We start from the raw sequence: 19,657 nt of genomic DNA, 5'->3' as shown, positions 1-19,657 counted from the left end.
AGAAAACCTACTGTGAAGATAAAAGCAGAATAAAAAAGCCCAAAGGAATAGTATGGTAGATCTCTGACCTTATAAGTTTTCTTTATACTAATTAGATTCCAAGCATCTGAATAAATAGTAAATAATTTATGATCTTATGCAGACAAAGCTACAAATACTCTAACTGAAATTTGTTTCCTATGTACTTAATTTCTATTTGAAGTGAATATTACTGAAGAAAAATGACCAGTGTATAAATATGCTAATTTTGCAATCAGATAGGAGTATATTTGAATCCCAGTTTTGCCACTTACTAGGTGTCAGTCCTCTGCAAGTAAAAATAAAAATTCCTGGCCTCAGTTTCCTCTGTGTAAAATAGAAATATTTATCTGTCTTGGAGTGCTCTTTTCAGAATTAGAAACAATATATGTTAATGTCCATGGTAGATACTTATTAAATAGTTGTTATTATTATCATAATTATTTTTAATGATGTACTCTTGTTATATATCCTATATCCTCTGCTAGTAAATAAATGCTACTTGAGTGTATAGTAAATTTTATTGTTTATATAGCTATCGCTACCTAATAAGTATAAGGAAAATATAATGCTGACCAAATATAAAATTTAGATATTTTAATTGTAATTTTCTTTCTTTCAGAATTACTTACTGTCATCTACCTTTCCAGAGTAAATGGCTCTATGTTGGAACAGAAAGAGGAAATACACATATTGTAAATATTGAATCTTTCATTCTTTCTGGATATGTTATCATGTGGAACAAGGCAATTGAGCTGTAAGTTTGAATTTGAATATCACTTTATTTGGCTTAAATATTTCACATGGTTATGTAAAATATATGTCAAATTACAGAGTTATTTGAAACATTTATAGCTAATTTATGATTAATTTGTGTGAAAAGTTTAGCTAAAATAATTTGAAACTGTACAGACTTAAAATTATTGTAGTATTAAAATATTCTTATTTTAGCCTTTCTGAATACTTAAGAGTTTCTGAATAACTAAGGGTTATGTATGTAAAATTTGATGATAATAAGCTAAGACTCATTCTAAAAGTTATACAGGAAATCGTCTCATTTCTTTATTGTCATTCTTAGTATAGCTGCTTCCAATGGGAATGGCAAGTGGATTGTGACCACATTTCATTTTATGTAAAAATAACCATAATCAGTTCACATATTTTTTATTGGTGGTAGCTTATTCTTCATTTGCCTAACATATTGTTCAGAGTTCTAAGGAGAATCAATTTATCAATATTTTTCATGTTTTGACATATGCATCCATTTGGATATGTGGTTAGTGGTAATTACCACTTTGACTTTGGCATTGATATTTAAGTTTATGCACATGTAAAAGTGTGAAATTCCCCAAATGTGAAGCTTTGTGGAATTCCAAGTTATCTTTTTGTGGTACATACATGGACAATTTTCCTGGTCACTTAATCAGGAAAAAATTTTTCTTTAATAAATGTTTATGTTCTGTGCATATTAGGTCCTTAATAAGATATATTTAACTTGAGGCTGGCTCATTCTCTCTCTTGTATAGATATATTCTAAGTTACATAATTAATTCTCCAAAGCTCTGATTAAAACAGCCTATTTTTATGAAGCTTGAGTCTGGTCTTTATGATAAATCTACCATTCCCAATTTTTAATGTTTCAATGTGACTGTATATTACTTGATAGGAAAGGTTATTACTAATTATGATCTTCTTACAATATTCCTTTTGTATTATGTCCTAATGGGTCTTTTATCAATGGTAATTCTTCATCCCTGATTAGATTAAGAGCTGCTCCAGGGCAGAATCTTTGTTCACTGTTCCTTTCTTTTTCTTCATACTTCGCTTATTTTGGTGCTTTCCACAGAGTGGTTACTAAGTGATTGATGACACTACTGAAGAGTTACTTTGATAGTTACATTCTACTATTGACTTACAGCTTTCATTCATAATTGGCATGAGCTATTTTACTCATATATATTTTGATGTTCTATATGTGTATTTTAAAAAAAGTTTATCCTATAGTCAACTATGTCTTCCAAAAATTATTTACTTTTTTAGCTATTTGGGAAAGATTTTCCCACTATAATCTCAGTTCTATAGAAGTGGTAAATAGGGATGAACTTAATGTTTGCTTTCATAATATTGTTTTAGGATATTGATAAAAACATAAATAAACTTGAGAGATTGAATTATAAACTTTTATACAAATTTAACATTAGTACAAACAGTAATAGATGTATCATTTGTGTTTAGTTGAATGATGCTAATTAAGAAGTTTATTATCCAAATATATCAAATATTTCCTCACTTTTGCTGTTTTGTTTCCATATTCACATACTTACCAAATACTTTTCATAGTTCATTAGTGATTTCTACTTTACCTGTATGTATTTATATAGTCTAACTTTTACGATTTCAGGACTAATGATGAATTTAAAAACTGTAAAGGAGGGTAAAATTAGAAGGAACTAAAATAAAATAAGACACTTTTATTTTTCATAGTATGATCTTAGACATGTGATACAGCATCATAATAGAATCTACCATTTATAGAAATATCATCTTTTATAGAGTTGTACATGCCTCTGAAAAATGTCCTGAAATATCCTCAAGAAATTATTAGTAGACAACATTACCTCTTGAATGTTTCTTGGAAATAGACCAAATTTCCAAAAGTGTGTTCCATGCAATTATATATCCATTGTGATACATATAATTTTAAATGGCAACTGCCAGTCTCCTAGAACGGTCTTTTAACTGCTCTCTACCTCTTCAGATACATTAGAAAATACATGTCACTTCCTGTTAATATGTGTCAAGTGTATGGGACAATAATAAAAAATATATTTAAAAGATCATTTCAGTAATAGAATTTTAGACACAAGTTTTAACAATACATTTTCTAAGTATAGCAAATGCAGAATTGTCTTTAAGAGATGTGAAATTATTACTAGGTAAGTTCTTACTTGAAATACTTTCCATTCAATGTTATTTTGTAATTTGTTTCTTTTTTTAGTGAAGCCTCTTAATTGTAATTATAGTCAATTCCCATAATTATAAATATTTTGTGCTCCCAAAATGTATGTATTAATTATTTGGAAACTGGAACACATTTTCCATAGAAACAGTGATGTTTATAGACCCATAAAATAGTAGCATAGAACTAAACTGACATAAAAATATTTCTATGGGAAAATGTATTCCAGGTTTGAGCACAAAAATAAATATTTCTGTGGAACAGCCCTGGCTTTTAAAAATATATAACCGGGGCGCCTGGGTGGCTCAGTCGGTTAAGCGTCCGACTTCGGCTCAGGTCACGATCTCACAGTTCGTGAGTTCGAGCCCCACGTCGGGCTCTGTGCTGACAGCTCAGAGCCTGGAGCCTGTTTCAGATTCTGTGTCTCCCTCTCTCTGACCCTCCCCTGTTCATGCTCTGTCTCTCTCTGTCTCAAAAATAAATAAACGTTAAAAATATATAACCTATTTTTTTCTACATATGATTAAAATTTGAGCATGAAATTCAGAATTAAATAATAAATGTAAGACTTGTGTTTAACAATCACTCAAACATGTTTATTGTACACTACGATATGCTCTGTACTGGAAACAACTATGAACTGGGAAGACATAGTTACTGTCCTCTTGGGGCTTTTAGTCTAATAAAGGTGAGATTAATTAAAAAGGCAATTCCAATATATTGGAAATAAAATGTGGCAATTCCATAAGAAGGACACCTAACATGGGGTCTCAGAGAAGTTTCTTTGAAGGAAGTTACATCTATGTTGCTATCTGACAGGATGAGAATTTCAGTTGAGTGAAGAATTGGGAGACAGGGGTGGAAGTACTCTAGGAGGAGGGGATAGAAAGTTTAAAGGGTGGAATTTGAGAGAGTTTTTGTTCCATGCACAGGAATTTTAAGTAGTTTAGTTGGTTGTAATACCTGGGAGAGAGGATGACAAAGGAGAAGTAATCAGGGGATATAATATGAAAGGCTTTTTAAGGCAGTTTGAGAAGTTTGGACTTCTAAGGCCAAGGGCTAGATTTTGAAGGGCTTTATGCAGAGAGTTGACTTGAGTAAATATGCATTTAGGAAGACTACTCTGAGGCAGATATGAAGAAATGATTAAAGAGAGAAAGACTGTATTCTAGGTAAACATTATTATTGATTTAGGAGTAGATTTAAGCTGTCATAATTAAATAAATAGAAGATAGAAGAGGCCAGACTTGGGTATTATGGAAGGATCTAAGAACAACGAGCATTAAGACATGTTAGGTTTGAGCCACTGTGTAGGTAAGGGTGCCATTTAGTGAAATAAAGTAGGAGATTGAGTAAGTTGGGAGTAAAATAATGAGTTAAATTTTAGGTAGGTTGAGTTGTATGTGTTTGTAAGACATTCAAAATGATATGAAGTGGGATATCTGGATCTGAAGGTAATGAGATCTGAATTTATGGTCATTGAAACCATGAAAAAAGATGAGATTGTGTATGAAGAGTATATAGAAAACAGGTAGCAAACTAGCAGACACTCAACCAATTCTGACTCACAGATATGTTTTGTTTGGCTACCAGAGTTTTAAGTATGTTATGAGTTATTTGTAATATTTGAAAATTGGTAGAGTAGAAATAAAAAGTTGTACTTCCAGATTTTCATGAAAATTCATGATGAGACAATTCTAGTTCAGTATTGTTGTCATGGCAGTCAATAATCAATCCACCTTTTGTAGGTGGATAATGTGCATCCAGTTTGGCACAGTTCTCATTCAGCCTATTTAATTCATTTGCAAATCTTGCCTGGCTCCTGTGCATTCTTGAATTCATGACCATATATAACATGGGAATAGATGACAGACAAGGGCAGAATGAAAAGGAATATCAATATTTAAGATATAGAAAGAGAAAGAAAGTCCACAAAGGAAACTATTAAGAAGCTATCATGGTGAATGGGAGGAAGAGAAATAAATAGGGATACCTACAAATATTATTGGGCATTATTTAGATAGATATTACATGACTTTAAGGTCATTGATAATTCTACCTAAAGTAATTTTTGTAGGATTTACAGAATCTAGAGTACACCAATGCTTTATGGCTATAAGTTTTTCAAGGAATGCTTGATGGTTTTTGGAGGTACAATGTCAGGGGAAAAGTCAGAAAAAACATCAAAATGTTAGTAGTCGTTATATTTAGGCAGTGAAATAATATGAGAGTTTTTTTTTCTTTTGACTATTAGTGTTTTCTAAGTTTGGCTTTCTTTCTTTCTTTCTTTCTTTCTTTCTTTCTTTCTTTCTTTCTTTCTTTCTTTCAACCAATAATATATCTTCTATTGTCTGAAAAAGTAAATACAAACAACTGAAGTTTAATGTTAGATTATTTTCTGAACTTGAGTGTTTAACAGAGTTTGAGAGTCTAAATGGTAGAGTCTTGCATGTGGCCTTAGTAGTGTTTCTTAAAGTATATTTCAGTGATTGCCTTAATATGGTCAATGAGGAAGGATCCTATGAACCAGCACTTTTGGAAAATATCAAAGATTTGCAATATTCACTTGCAAATTGTGGCTTTAAGAAGTTTTATAGAAGAAAAAAATATGTAACTATGTTTGATTCAGGGTTTCCCAAACTTTTAAAATATGGAACACTCTTTAAGTGAAATAACTTATATATTTACTAGTTAATCATAGAGTACACTTTGTTATTTGCTGTTCCAATCAAACCCAAGAGACAGGGGTATGTAGTTTGTTGGATATTATTAATTTCCAAAGGATAATTGAAGGACACTGTCCTTATCAGAGGCACTTATACTCTAATAAAACACTACATTTAGAATGCAAATAGTAACTCTGGTTCCCAATTATTCCATTGATTTACAGCAGTCATAATGCATACTGTTCATTGAGTGCTTAACATGTTTTGCCATTATATTAGGTGATATATATATATATATATATATAGACATACATGTTCTAATTTTCATAATTACTCAGTAAAGTCAGTACTACTATTTCCATTTTTAGATAATGAGATTTAGGATAAAACCAGTAACAAAATATCTAATAAATCTGTATTTATTCCTCTGAGTCACTGTGGGGAGTCGGTATCTAGGGGACCTAGAGTTACTTAATTTGTCAGTTTTCTCTGATTCCAACAAGTTTTTAAAATTTAATCTTCTTTACTATTTTGTGAAGAATCTTTGATGGTTTTAATGTGTGCATAAGAAATAAATTAGAATTATGTCAATATAATCATAATAGAATTAGTCTGGCACAAATAGGCTGTTGAAGAAAGGATGTGGAAAAATGAGCAGTAACAAATCTATGGTCATATCAGGTCATATTATATTTAACCATGACATAATCATATTTAACAGTATGTTAAAATAGGGAACACAAAAGAAACATGCTAGATATCAGAGTAGAATAAATTTAAAGTCAGATTTACAGAGCATAGGTCCTTTTAACAATATGCACTTAGACACATAGTTACCTGTTATTGCTTACCCTAGATAACAAATAAGTAAGACATAACCAGTGAACTATGTTTCCTCAGTTTGTCAGTTTTCTGTAATCTGGCTATCACTAGAGAGAGTTTCTTTGTAAATCAAAGGAGATACTAAACTTTTCTTAGGAGCAAAATTAGAGATTTTATGTCAAAAGAAATTGTAAATCAGTTATATACTTTGCAATTTGGTTGCAAGGATTTACAGCATTAGCCTTATGGCTGTGTAAGTTTTCTTTCTTGTGTAACTAAAAGTTCAATTTTAAATTTTCGGAGGTCCAGATAAGGCAACAAACATAAAAATGCCCAGTCCATAAATCCATACTTTTATGAAAAGGCATCATCTTGATTATTCATAATTTTCCTTTGATAATGAGGAAATAAAGTCGATAACATGAAAATATCTAAAGCATCGCTTTCATTATTAATATTGTCCCTTTGAGTATTTAATTTTTGTGCTATAGAAATAAAGAATCCTAGGGTACCTGGGTGGCTCAGTCGGTTAAGCGTCTGACTTCAGCTCAGGTCATGATCTCATGGTTTGTGAGTTTGAGATCCACATTGGGTCTGTCTGCAGCACAAAGCCTGCTTTGGATCCTCTGTCCCCTTCTCTCTCTGCCCCTCCCCTGGTTGTGCTTGCTCTCTCAAAAATAAATAAACATTTAAAACAAAAAAGAAATGAAGAACCCTATTGTTATATGGATCTATGTTCTTAAACCTGATTTTAAAAAAATTACACCTATTTTAACAGTTACTAGGAGAAAGAAAGATAGTCTTCAAGAAAAACAACCACATTTCAAATGAATAACTCTCAGATTATTAAGAGTGTATTCTAGTATAATTTCTTTGTTCCAGTCTCTAATGGTAAGGTGTTTTAATTTTTATTTTTTAATTACTATTTTGAATTAATTTAACAGATCCACAAAGACTCATCCAGGTCCAGTTGTACATTTAAGTGATAGCCCAAGAGATGAAGGGAAAGTGAGTATTACAATACCATTATTCTTGCATTTATTTTCCTCATTCTTGAATGAAGGTGTTTCTTGTTCTTATTTTGTACCTAACTTGTAGCACAGTTCATAGCATTCAGTGTTTTCTAAAATTAAAATATGTTGAATGAATGAATGAGCAAATAAATGAATGAATGAATGAATTGTTCACAATAATGGTCCCAAATTAAGTCTCTTTTTTCACCTAGAGTTAAAGTTGATATTTAATTCTAGAATTTTGAGGAAGGAATGGGACATGTGGAACAACTTCCATTTTCAAATATTCTGTGCTGGAACTTAATTTGATTATCAATATCATTAATCATAGGCCTCTGCTATTCAGTTTTGGTAATGATACATGACCAATATTAAATAATCATAAATTAGCCAATCTTGATTTTATAAATAGGTAATTATACAGAAAATTTTCTCAGGTTATAGAAATAATCCTTATTCATTTTGATTATTCATAATTTTCATTTTGAGGAAACAAAGTTGATAACATGAAAAGATCTAAAGCATCACTTTCATCATAAATATTCCTTCTTCAATAATATATTTTTTGCTAAATACCATAGAAAACACCTGTATAAATTAGTTAGTATAGGTTTTCTTCTTTGTTTATTTTTAAATGATAGAAAGTGAATTTGTCTAATAAATATTGAGCCTGAAAGTCAAGTTGCCTGATGGTATTAGAAAGAACATTGGATTTCTTCAAATTGATCCATTAATACACTGTAATTCCAACCAGGTGTCATCAGAATTTACTTATTTTTAAGGAAATTATTCTAAAATTCATAAGAAAGTATTTTTCTCCAGATCCTCACCAACGCTTGTTATTTCTTCTGTTTTTTATTTCAGCCACTCTAACAAGTGTAAGGTGACAATCTCATTGTGGTTTTTATTTGCATTTTCTTGATGATGAGCGATGTTGTGCATCTTTTCATGTGTCTGTTGGTCATCTGTATGTCTTGTTTGGAAAAATGTCTATTCAGGGCTTCTGCCCATTTTTTAAATGGATTATTTGGGGTTTTTTTTTGGTGTTGTATAAGTTCTTAATATATTTTGGATATTAACCCCTTATTGCATATATCATTTGCAAATATCTTTTCCTATTCAGTAGGTTGTCTTTTTGTTTTATTAATGGTTTCCTTCGCTGTGCAAAACCTTTTATTTTGGTGTAGTCCCACTAGCTTAATTTTGCTTTTGTTTTTCTTGCATGAAGAGACATATCTTGAAAAATATTTCTACAGCTGATGTCTAAGAAGTTACCACCCATTTTTTCTTCTAGGAGTTTTATGGTTTCAGGTCTCATATTTAGGTCTTTAATCCATTTTTGAGGTTTTTTTTTAATTTTTTTTTTCAACATTTTATTTATTTTGGGGACAGAGAGAGACAGAGCATGAACGGGGGGGGGGGGGGCAGAGAGAGAGGGAGACACAGAAGCGGAAACAGGCTCCAGGCTCTGAGCCATCAGCCCAGAGCCCGACTCGGGGCTGGAACTCCCGGACCGCGAGATCGTGACCTGGCTGAAGTCGGACGCCTAACCGACTGCGCCACCCAGGCGCCCCTAGTTTATTTTTGTGTATAGTATAAGAAAGCAGTACATTTTCATTCTTTTGCATGTAGCTGTCTAGTTTTCTAAGCACTGTGCTCCTTTGGCAGCACATATATTAAAATCACAGAGAAGATTGGAATGGCCCCTGGGCAAGGATGACATGCAACTTAGTTTTCCCAGCATCATATGTTGAAGACACTGTCTTTTCTCCATTATATATTCTTGCCTCCTTTATTATAGATTAATTGACCATATAAGCATGGGTTTATTTCTGGGCTCTCTAATCTGTTCCATTGATCTATGTGTCTGTTCTTATACCAGTACCATGCTGTTTTGATTACTACAGTTTTATAGTGTATCTTGAATTCTGGAATTGTGATACCTCTAGCTTTGTACACAGTTGCTGGGAATGCAAATTGGTGCAGCCACTGTGGAAAACAGTATAGAAGTTCCTCAAAAAGTTAAAAATAGAAATACCATATGATCTAATAATTACAGTACTGGATATTTTCCAAAGAAAACAACAACAACAACAACAACACCCCCACTCATTTTAAAAGATATATGCACCCCTGTGTTTAATGCAGCATTGTTAACAATGGCAAACATATGGTAGCAACCCATGTGTTCATCCATAGATGGATGAGTAAAGAAGATGTGGTATATATACACAATAAAATATTACTCAGCCATAAAAAAGAATGAGATCTTGCCATTTGCAACAATATGGATGGACCTGGAGGGTATGATGCTTAGTGAAATAAGAGAAAGACAAATACCATATGATTTCACTCATATGTGGAATTTAAGAAACAAAACAAATGAACAATGAGAAAAAAAGACAAGCAAAAAAAACCAGACTCTTACATATAGAGACAAACCCATGGTTGCCAGAGGGGAGGTGGTTGGGGAGAAGGGTAAAATAGATAAATGGAAGAACAGAATTGTTGAATCATTATATTGTACACCTGAAACTAATATAACACTATATATTATACTTCAGTTAAGAAGAAACATAAAATTAGTAACTATAAATTTTAAAAAAGGAAAATATTTAAAATATTTTTTAAATTTTTACTTCAAGTTTTTATTTAAATTCTGGTTAGTTAACAAACATTTTAATATTAGTTTCACATACTGAGATACCACTGGTCAGATACCACACTGGTCAGAGTGGCTAAAAGGAACAAATCAGGAGACTATAGATGTTGGAGAGGATGTGGAGAAACAGGAACCCTCTTGCACTGTTGGTGGGAATGCAAACTGGTGCAGCCACTCTGGAAAACAGTGTGGAGGTTCCTCAAAAAATTAAAAATAGATCTCCCCTATGACCCAGTAATAGCACTGCTAGGACTTTACCCAATGGATACAGGAATGCTGATGCATAGGGGCACTTGTACCCCACTGTTTATAGCAGCACTTTCAACAATAGTCAAATTGTGGAAAAAGCCTAAATGTCCATCAACTGATGAATGGATAAAGAAGATGTGGTTTACATACACAATGGAATACTACTTGGCAATGAGAAAGAATGAAATCTGTCCATTTGTAGCAATACGGATGGAACTGGAGAGTGTTATGCTAAGTGAAATAAGTCAGGCAGAGAAAGACAGATACCATATGTTTTCACTCATATGTGGATCCTGAGAAACTTAACAGAAGACCAGGGAGAAGGGAAGGGGGGGGGGGAAGTTACAGGGAGGGAGGGAGGGAAACCATAAGAGACTCTTAAATATTGAGAACAAACTGAGGGTTGATGGGGAGTGGGGGAGAGGGGAAAGTGGTTGATGGGCACTGAGGAGGGCACCTGTTGGGATGAGCACTGGGTGTTGTATGGAAACCAGTTTGACAATAAATTACATATAAAAAATAATGAAAATAAATAAACTTAAGAAAATGAAAAAAAATAAAGTTTAATGGACTAGAAAAAATATTAGTTTCAGGTATAGAATTTAGTGATTCATCACTTACATACAACTCCTAGTGCTCATCACAGCAAGTGCCCTCCTTAATGCCCATCATCCATTTAACTCATCCCCCACCGCCACCTCCCCTTCCAGTAACCTTCAGTTTGTTCTCTATAGTTAAATCTGTTTTCTGGTTTGCCTCTCTTTTTTTTAATCCCCCTATGTTCATCTGTTTTGTTTCTTAAATTCCACATATGACTGAAATCATATGGTATTTGTCTTTCTTTGACTTATATTGCTTAGCATAATACTTTCTAGCTCCAACCTGTGTTATTACAAATGGCAAGATTTCATTCTTCTTTATGGCTGAGGAATATCCCACTTGGCATCATAGGGTGTTGCCTCTTACCTCTAAAGAACAGCGCTTGGCTGCTGTGAGAAGGAAATATCCTCACTTAAGTACTAGGGAAATGGAATATCCCATTTTTTCCACATCAGACTGGCAAAATATTAAAAATTAAAAATAATATCAAGTAATGGAAAATATCCCCCCCCACACACACATACCACATCTTCTTTAGCCATTCATCAGTCGGTGGACATTTGGGTTCTTTCCATAATTTGGCTATTGTTAAAAAGTAATACAATACATTGTGATATTGGTACAGGAGATACAAAAAGACCAATAGATGTAAATGGGTATTCCAGAAATGGTTCAGACTTTTGGGGTAATTTTTGGATATTTTAGAGAAGATGTTTTAGGATATAAAAAACTATTGAATAAATGGTGATGGACAATTGGATATCCATTTTGAAAAAAAAAAGTAACGTCTCTCTACCTTACTCCATTCACAGAAGTAAATTCCAGATGGAGAAAATACATAAACATTAAAATCACAACTCAGAAAGTTTTAGAAGAAACTATAGGAAATGAGTTGTTACTGTAAAGTTGAGACATCCTTAGGAAAGACATAAAACCTAAAAGCTTTAAGGAATATACCATAACAAGACAATCATGATAAGAGATAGGCAATAAAGAGGGAGATATTTGCTACGTATAGTAGGCAAATAATGAACATGCAAAATATATAAAAAACTTGTACCATATCCTCATCTTTCATAATAGGAAATCAATATGTGTAATTAATATATCAAGAAATTGAAATATAAATATATTTAGAAATATGAGAGTAAGTTTACTAGAAAAGGCAGTTATAAGAGTTGAAAATGTGTTGCCTCTTACCTCTAAAGAACAGAGTTTGGCTGCTGTGAGAAGGAAATATCCTCACTTATAAGTACTAGGGAAATGCAATATCCCATTTTTTCTACATCAGATTGGCAAAATATTAAAAATTAAAAATAATATCAGGTAATGGAAAATATTAATAATGAATAATGGACACCTAAATACAGCACTAGTAGGTATATATACCAATATGGGCAATCTGGCATTCTCACCATTTAAAACATGTATTCATTATGACTTAGAAAATTCATTTCAGAGGTCTATCCTATTTATATTACCAAGGGCCAAAATACTGAAAACAGAATAAAGTTCAATTAATAGAAAATGGAATAAATGTATGCCAATATATCCATATTATAGAATGCTGTACTGATATGGAAAGTTCTTTAATCCATGTTTTAAAAATAAAAGTTGAAGAACAATAAGTGCAGTATAAGGCCACTTGAATAATGCATTTGTGTTTTTATTATACATTCAAATACCCAAGAAAAAAGGCCTGAAAGTATATGTACAAATCTGGGGAGGATACTGGAGATTGGAACTGGGGAAAGTGATCAAAGGTATTGATAGTCCCATTTGTTCATTTTTATGAACATAATGTGTGTTAAGTAATTAAAAATTAAAAGGGATGAGAAATAAATTAGTATTAATGTCAGAATACTACATGTTTGAAATCGTGAATAAATCATTTGACTTTTTTTAAAAGCTTGTTTATTTTGAGAGAAAGAGCGCGAATGACTGCATGTGCAAGCAGGGGAGGGGCAGAGAGAGAGAGGGAGAGAGAGAATCTCTCCATTTGTCAGTGCAGAACCTGCCACAGGACTCAATCCTGCAAACTGCGATTTCATGACCAGAGCTGAAATCAAGAGTGAGATGCTTAACCAACTGAGCCACCCAGGTGCCCCCAAATTGTTTGACTTCTTGTACATTAGTTCTTCCATCAACAGCCTTTTGACACATAGAGGTTTTTTCTTATTTTAATGTATTGAATTTTATCAGTCTTTTCATTTGTTTCTTGCATTTTGTATCTTATTCAGTAAATCATTTCTTCCTGTGGGAAAATATCATCCTTGTTTTAAAACAGAAGATCAGTTTTAAGGCTTTCCATTTCACGATTAGATTTTAACTTAAATATAATTTATTTTGGGGCGCCTGGGTGGCGCAGTTGGTTAAGGGTCCGACTTCAGCCAGGTCACGATCTCGCGGTCCCTGAGTTCGAGCCCCGTGTCAGGCTCTGGGCTGATGGCTCAGAGCCTGGAGCCTGTTTCCGCTTCTGTGTCTCCCTCTCTCTCTGCCCCTCCCCCGTTCATGCTCTGTCTCTCTCTGTCCCAAAAATAAATTAAAAAAAACGTTGAAAAAAAATGTTTTAAAAAAATATAATTTATTTTATATTGGTTTGAAATAAGGGATATGTCTGTTTTTACAGATAAATAATTCATTTATTGAATAGTTAATTTAGTTACTAATTTATAACATATCATTCACATATGAAATTCCCATGCTTGAATGGATCTTTTTTCTGGACTTTTCCTCTGTTGCATTGATATATTTATTTATTAGTGTACTATTACTACATTTTATTAGTAATAATACCTTTACAAAACATCTTGTTATCTGGTAGGTCCTCCACCTCTTCCTTCTCTATCTTGGCTTTTTCTGAACATTTATTGTACTATATACACTGCAGAATCAGTTTCTAAAACTCTATGTAAATGTCTCCTGGGATTTTGTTTGTAATTTGAACATACCAATTAGAAAAAATTTACTTCTTTAAGATATGAATGTTCCAACTATAAACATAGTGTTTCCTTTAGCCTTCTTTTTTCTATATAGCTTTATAACTTTTTCCACAAAATTCATATGTATATCTTTTGTTAGATTAATTCTAAGTACTTTATAGATTTTATTGCTTCTGTGAATTAATTTTTTTAAAAATTAATTTTAAGTCATTTTAGTGCATAAAATATTGATTTTGTTATTTTGTGTTCATTGTGTCACCTAATGTTTTTAATGGCTGTCCTTAGATTACCTGGAATATGCTATGTATAAAAGCATAGCAAACATAGACAAATTTTGTTTCTTCCTTTCTAATATTTATATATTTTTATATACATATTTGTTTTGTTGGATAGGAACCCAGTGGAGGTGAATATAAATGGCTTTAATGGGAACTTGCTTTTGTTTCCAACTGCAAAAGAAATATCTTCCAAGATTTCAAAATTAAGATGTTTGCTACAGGTTTTTGGTTGATTGCTTTTATGAAGTTCACCTATTTCCAATATTCAAAGAGTTTTAAATTATAAACAGTGTTGAATTTTTTGGATGCGTTTCTACATGCATTGAGATATGTTTTGTGCTAATCTCAGTCTATTGATAAGGATGCTATATAGGATCTAGAAATACCTGGGGACACTAGCTGGACCTGAACCAGCTCTCATCAACATTTCCTTTTTCAGAGCCAGTGTTGTGGCTAGACCAGCCGTTGTGGGTTTTTTTAATGGTCAAGATATCCCTCAACAACAATCATCAGGGAACTTTGAAAAACAAGATTATTGTTCATGAGTCCTAGAGGGTACACAACATGGTTGGGGCCATTCAGTGAAGTCATAGGTAGAGAAAGAGAGAGTGCATGTACCTGGGGTTCTGATTTTATTGAGGATGGAATGCCTAGGGTTTCACATGTTCACTTTATTTGTGAAATAAAACAGAAGAGTGGGAATTTAAGTGTGGGAAAGGAAAAGTAAGCTGTCAATCAAATTGTCAGTTTATCTGTGTCAACCAGAGCTTTCTAAAAAAGGGGAACTTTATGGGTGGGGTATCCTGGCTCTTTATTTAGTCATGTAGCTTGCAATGTGTTTCTTCAAGATGGATGTCTGAAGTGAATGCCTCAGCAATCAAAAGTTTAATGTCAGACACTTATATTACAAAAAAAAGAAAGCTATCATGTACTTATACTACAAGATGAGTATTCCTTAAATTGTTAATTTGTTGAAATATTAATAGATTTTCTAATTAAAAACATTTACATTTCTGGGATAAATTCAACCTGGAAGGGACAATTTTCCACAGAGGCTTTGTGGTGAGGTGAAAGAAGGAACACATTACTGATGTTAAGTGTTATATTGAAACAACATAGTATTGTGGAATCAGAAAACAGACCATCCTCTCTCTGAGATATTATTTACTAAAGAAACTGTGCATTAGTGTATCAAATCGAAGAGGGTGCCCTTGAACTGAGAGATGCTTATATTGGGCATAATACTGTATACATTTCCTTGAATTCTCTCAGGCCTGTCTGTATCCCCAAATCATGACTGTTTGCTTCATCTCTGTTTTGGCAAAATTAATCAGTTTTATACAGTACTGTTTCCTTAAGTAGACTGGCTATGCCAAGTCTTACCTTCTCCCTTTAATTCTGGATTCAGATAATATACCATACTATAAGATATGATATCTGGCTTTCCTACCAGCTACCAAAGGAGTCAAATGACAAGACTCTGAAATGAGGGGGTATTAGCTTCCCATGGAGAAAACCTTGGCCAATATTAGACAAGACACAGAAATAAATTCTCCTTTCCTTCCTCTCTGTGGTTGGGCTATTCTGAATTATGGTTTTTCCACATAGACTGTTAGAGACATCTAGCAATGCCAAACATATATACATGCTGAGTGATTGGCTGTGTCTCTTTGTCTTCTCCCATAAAGTAGTGATTAGTGTGATAACGTATCATCTTACTTTTACGTATTTGCTTTACTTCACTTTTCCTTTATTATTACATCCCTGAGATTGCAATTCTCTATGAAACATTAGCACTTAAGCCTAGCCTCAGGCTGTTTTCCACAGAACCCTGGTTAAGACAATAATTATCAGAATTGTTCTAGATCAGGGATTGGAAGCTAGAGCCAATGGGACAAATCTCGCTTGAGGCCTTGTTTTTATAAAATTTTTTTTGGGACACAGCCATGCTAACCATTAACATATTGTCTGTGGTTGCTTTCTTACCACAAGAGTAAAGTCAAGCAGTTGTGACAGAGCTGTAAGACCTGTGAAGCCTAAACTATTTACTGTCTATCCCTTCACATAAAAAGTTTACTGCCTCCTGTTCTAGATTGTAGACCCTCAGGATAGGAGTTTGGGTTTGAACTGTCTCCAATTTAAAATCAAAGAACCCACTGAAGGTGCCAGATGAAGTGGTATTAAACTTTATCATGCAGTGACATCATAATTACTTAAACATCCTCATATGAATAATTGGGAAAGGGGCTGATGGAAAGGTAAGACAGTAGGATTTAAAGTACTTGTGGTGTTTAACTGATAAAGAACAAGGATGACTATAATGATGATGGAAAAGAAAAAACAGCTTCCTTTGATGCCCTTGTATTATTTTCTATTCTGATGTAAATTATCACAAATTTAGTAGTTTGAAACAACACAAATGTATTATCTTATAGTTCTGTAGGCCAGAAGTCCAATACAGGTCTCACTGAGCTAAAATCAAGATATTAGCAGGGTTGCATTCCTTTTTGCTAGCTCTAGAGGAGAATCTATTTTCTTGCCTTTTTAACCTTTTATAAACTGTACACATTTCTAGGCTTAAATCTCCCTTCCTCCATCTTCAAAGATAACATAGCATCTCTTTTTAACCATAGCTGGGAGAGGTTCTCAACTCTTAAGGACTCATGTGATTAGATTGGGCCTACCCAGATAATCCAGGATACTCTCTTCATCTCAACAAATCTTAATTACAACTGACAGGTGTTTTTTGTTTTTTTGGGTTTTTTTTTTTTGTTTGTTTGTTTGGTTTGTTTTTTTTGTCATTTAAGGTAATATATTAATAGGTTCTGAGGATTAGGGCATAGACATCTTTGGTGGGCATCATTTTATCTACCAAAACACTGGAAATAAGATGATTTAACTCGAAACAGTTGATTACTGAGTTAAGAGACCCTTTAAAGGCAGCTCTAGGGCAGAGTGTGCTAAAAATAGGCCTGTTTATAAGGGGATAAATGCGTAGTTTGATAGGTCTTGTTTGTTAAAGTCAAAGCCCTGATAAGTAAAGAGTGTGACCCTGATTCCTGATATATTCACTTCCTAGGGCTGCCATAACAAAATTCTGTACACTGGGTGACTTCAAACAACAGAAATTTATTATTTCCTTTTGGAGGCAGAACTCCAAAATCAAGATATTTGTCAGGCCATGCTCTTTCTCAAGGCTCTAGGAGAGAACCCTTTCTTGCCTCTTCCAGCTTCTTGTGGCTCCTAGTGTCCCTTGATTTCTGGCAGCATGATTCCAGTCTCTTTCTCTGTCTTCACATGACCTTCTCTATGCCTCTGTGTCCTCTCCTCTTTTACAAGGACACCAGTCATTGGCTTTAGGGCCTACCCTTTAGTCAAGGATGATTTCATCTCAAAAAAATTGTCTCCACCTAACATGGGGCTCAGACTTATAACCCTGAGATCAAGGGTCTCATGCTCTTCGGACTGAGCCATCCAGATGCCCCGCATGTCAAAATTCTTAACAAATTACATATGTAAAGACCTAATTTTCAAATAAGGACACATTCTGAGGGTCTGAGGCGACATTATTCAACCACTACACTTGGAATAGGGAAATTTGTGAGTATAAGCCTGAGAATTTGACCCTCTCCAATTTCCTTGATCCCTCCTGGCCAACCACTTTCCCCTCTCCTCCACTCCCCATCAACCCTCAGTTCTCAGTATTTAAGAGTCTCCTATGGTTTGCCTTCCTCCCTCTCTGTAACTTGTTTTCTCCTCTTTCCCTTCTCCCTGGTCTTCTGTTAAGTTTCTCAGGATCCACATATGAGTGAAAACATATGGTATCTGTTTTTCTCTGTCTAACTTATTTCACTTAGCATAACACTCTCCAGTTCCATCCGTATTGCTACAAATGGCCAGATTTCATTCTTTCTCATTGCCAAGTAGTATTCTATTGTATATATAAACCACGTCTTCTTATCCATTCATCAGCTGATGGACATTTAGGCTCTTTCCACAATTTGGCTATTGTTGAAAGTGCTGCTATAAACATTGGGGTACAAGTGCCCCTATGCATCCTGTATCCGTTGGGTAAATTCCTAGCAGTGTTATTGCTGGGTCATAGGGGAGATCTATTTTTAATTTTTTGAGGAAGCTCCACACTGTTTTCCAGAGTGGCTGCACCAGTTTGCATTCACCAACAGTGCAAGAGGGTTCCCGTTTCTCCACATCCTCTCCAACATTTATAGCCTCCTGATTTGTTCATTTTAGCCACTCTGACTGGCGTGAGGTGGTATCTCAGTGTGGTTTTGATTTGTATTTTCCTGATGAGGAGTGACGTTGAGCATCTTTTCATGTGTCTGTTGGCCATCTCGATGTCTTCTTTAGAAGAGTGTCTGTTCATGTCTTCTGTCCATTTCTTCACTGGATTGTTTTTTGGGTGTGGAGTTTGGTGAGTTCTTTATAAATTTTGTATACTAGCCCTTTATCCGACATGTCATTTGCAAATATCTTTTCCCATTTTGTTGGTTGCCTTTTAGTTTTGTTGATTGTTTCCTTTGCAGTGCAGAAGCTTTTTAACTTGAGGTCCCAGTAGTTCATTTTTGCTTTTAATTCCCTTGACTTTGGAGATGTGTCGAGTAAGAAATTGCTGTGGCTGAGATCCAAGAGGTTTTTTCCTGCTTTCTCCTCTAGGGTTTTGATGGTTACCTGTCTCACATTCAGGTCCTTCACCCATTTTGAGTTTATTTTTCTGAATGGTGTAAGAAAGTGGTCTAGTTTCATTCTTCTGCATGTTGCTGTCCAGTTCTCCCAGCACCATTTGTTTTTGTTTTTTTTTTTAATGTTTATTTATTTTTCTGAGACAGAGAGAGACAGAGCATGAACGGGGGAGGGGCAGAGAGAGAGGGAGACACAGAATCGGAAGCAGGCTCCAGGCTCTGAGCCATCAGCCCAGAGCCCCATGCGGGGCTCAAACTCACGGACCATGAGATCGTGACCTGAGCTGAAGTTGGAGGCTTGACCGACTGAGCCACCCAGGCGCCCCTAGCACCATTTGTTAAAGAGACTCTTTTTTCCATTGGATACTTTTTCCTGCTTTGTCAAAGATTAGTTGGCCATACATTTGTGGGTCCAATTTTGGGATCTGTATTCTATTCCACTGGTCTATGTGTCTGTTTTTGTGCCAATACCATACTCTATTGATGATTACAGCTTTGTAGTAGAGGCTAAAGTCTGGGATTGTGATGCCTCCCGCTTTGGTTTTCTTCTTCCATATTACTTTGGCTATTTGGAGTGTTTTGTACTTCCATACAAATCTAGGATTGCTTGTTCTAGCATTGAGAGGAATGCTGGTGCAATTTGATTGGGATTACATTTTTTTTTAAATATGAAATTTATTGTCTAATTGGTTTTCATACAACACCCAGTGCTCATCCCAACAGGTGCCCTCCTCAATACCCATCAACC

At 34.1% G+C, this 19,657-nt stretch overlaps 1 protein-coding gene and 1 pseudogene across 7 annotated transcripts in view; both read left to right on the top strand.

The window, feature by feature from the left end:
* The window catches only part of STXBP5L (syntaxin binding protein 5L), a 403,067-nt gene that overhangs the window by 135,194 nt on the left and 248,216 nt on the right, over window positions 1-19,657 (top strand). For all 7 annotated transcript variants that reach the window (XM_086675312.1, XM_086675318.1, XM_086675315.1 and 4 more), the window contains exons 6-7: window positions 641-775; window positions 7,410-7,473. In XM_086675312.1, the coding sequence (XP_086531438.1) occupies window positions 641-775; window positions 7,410-7,473 (199 nt within the window). The remainder of the gene's footprint in view (window positions 1-640; window positions 776-7,409; window positions 7,474-19,657) is intronic.
* Window positions 9,132-9,229, top strand: LOC112850570 (U6 spliceosomal RNA; annotated as a pseudogene).

Source organism: Puma concolor, chromosome C2 (assembly GCF_028749965.1).
Source record: "Puma concolor isolate L17-30 chromosome C2, mPumCon1.1.hap2, whole genome shotgun sequence".
Lineage (NCBI taxonomy): Eukaryota > Metazoa > Chordata > Mammalia > Carnivora > Felidae > Puma > Puma concolor.
This window is presented reverse-complemented; position numbering and strand designations above follow the sequence as displayed.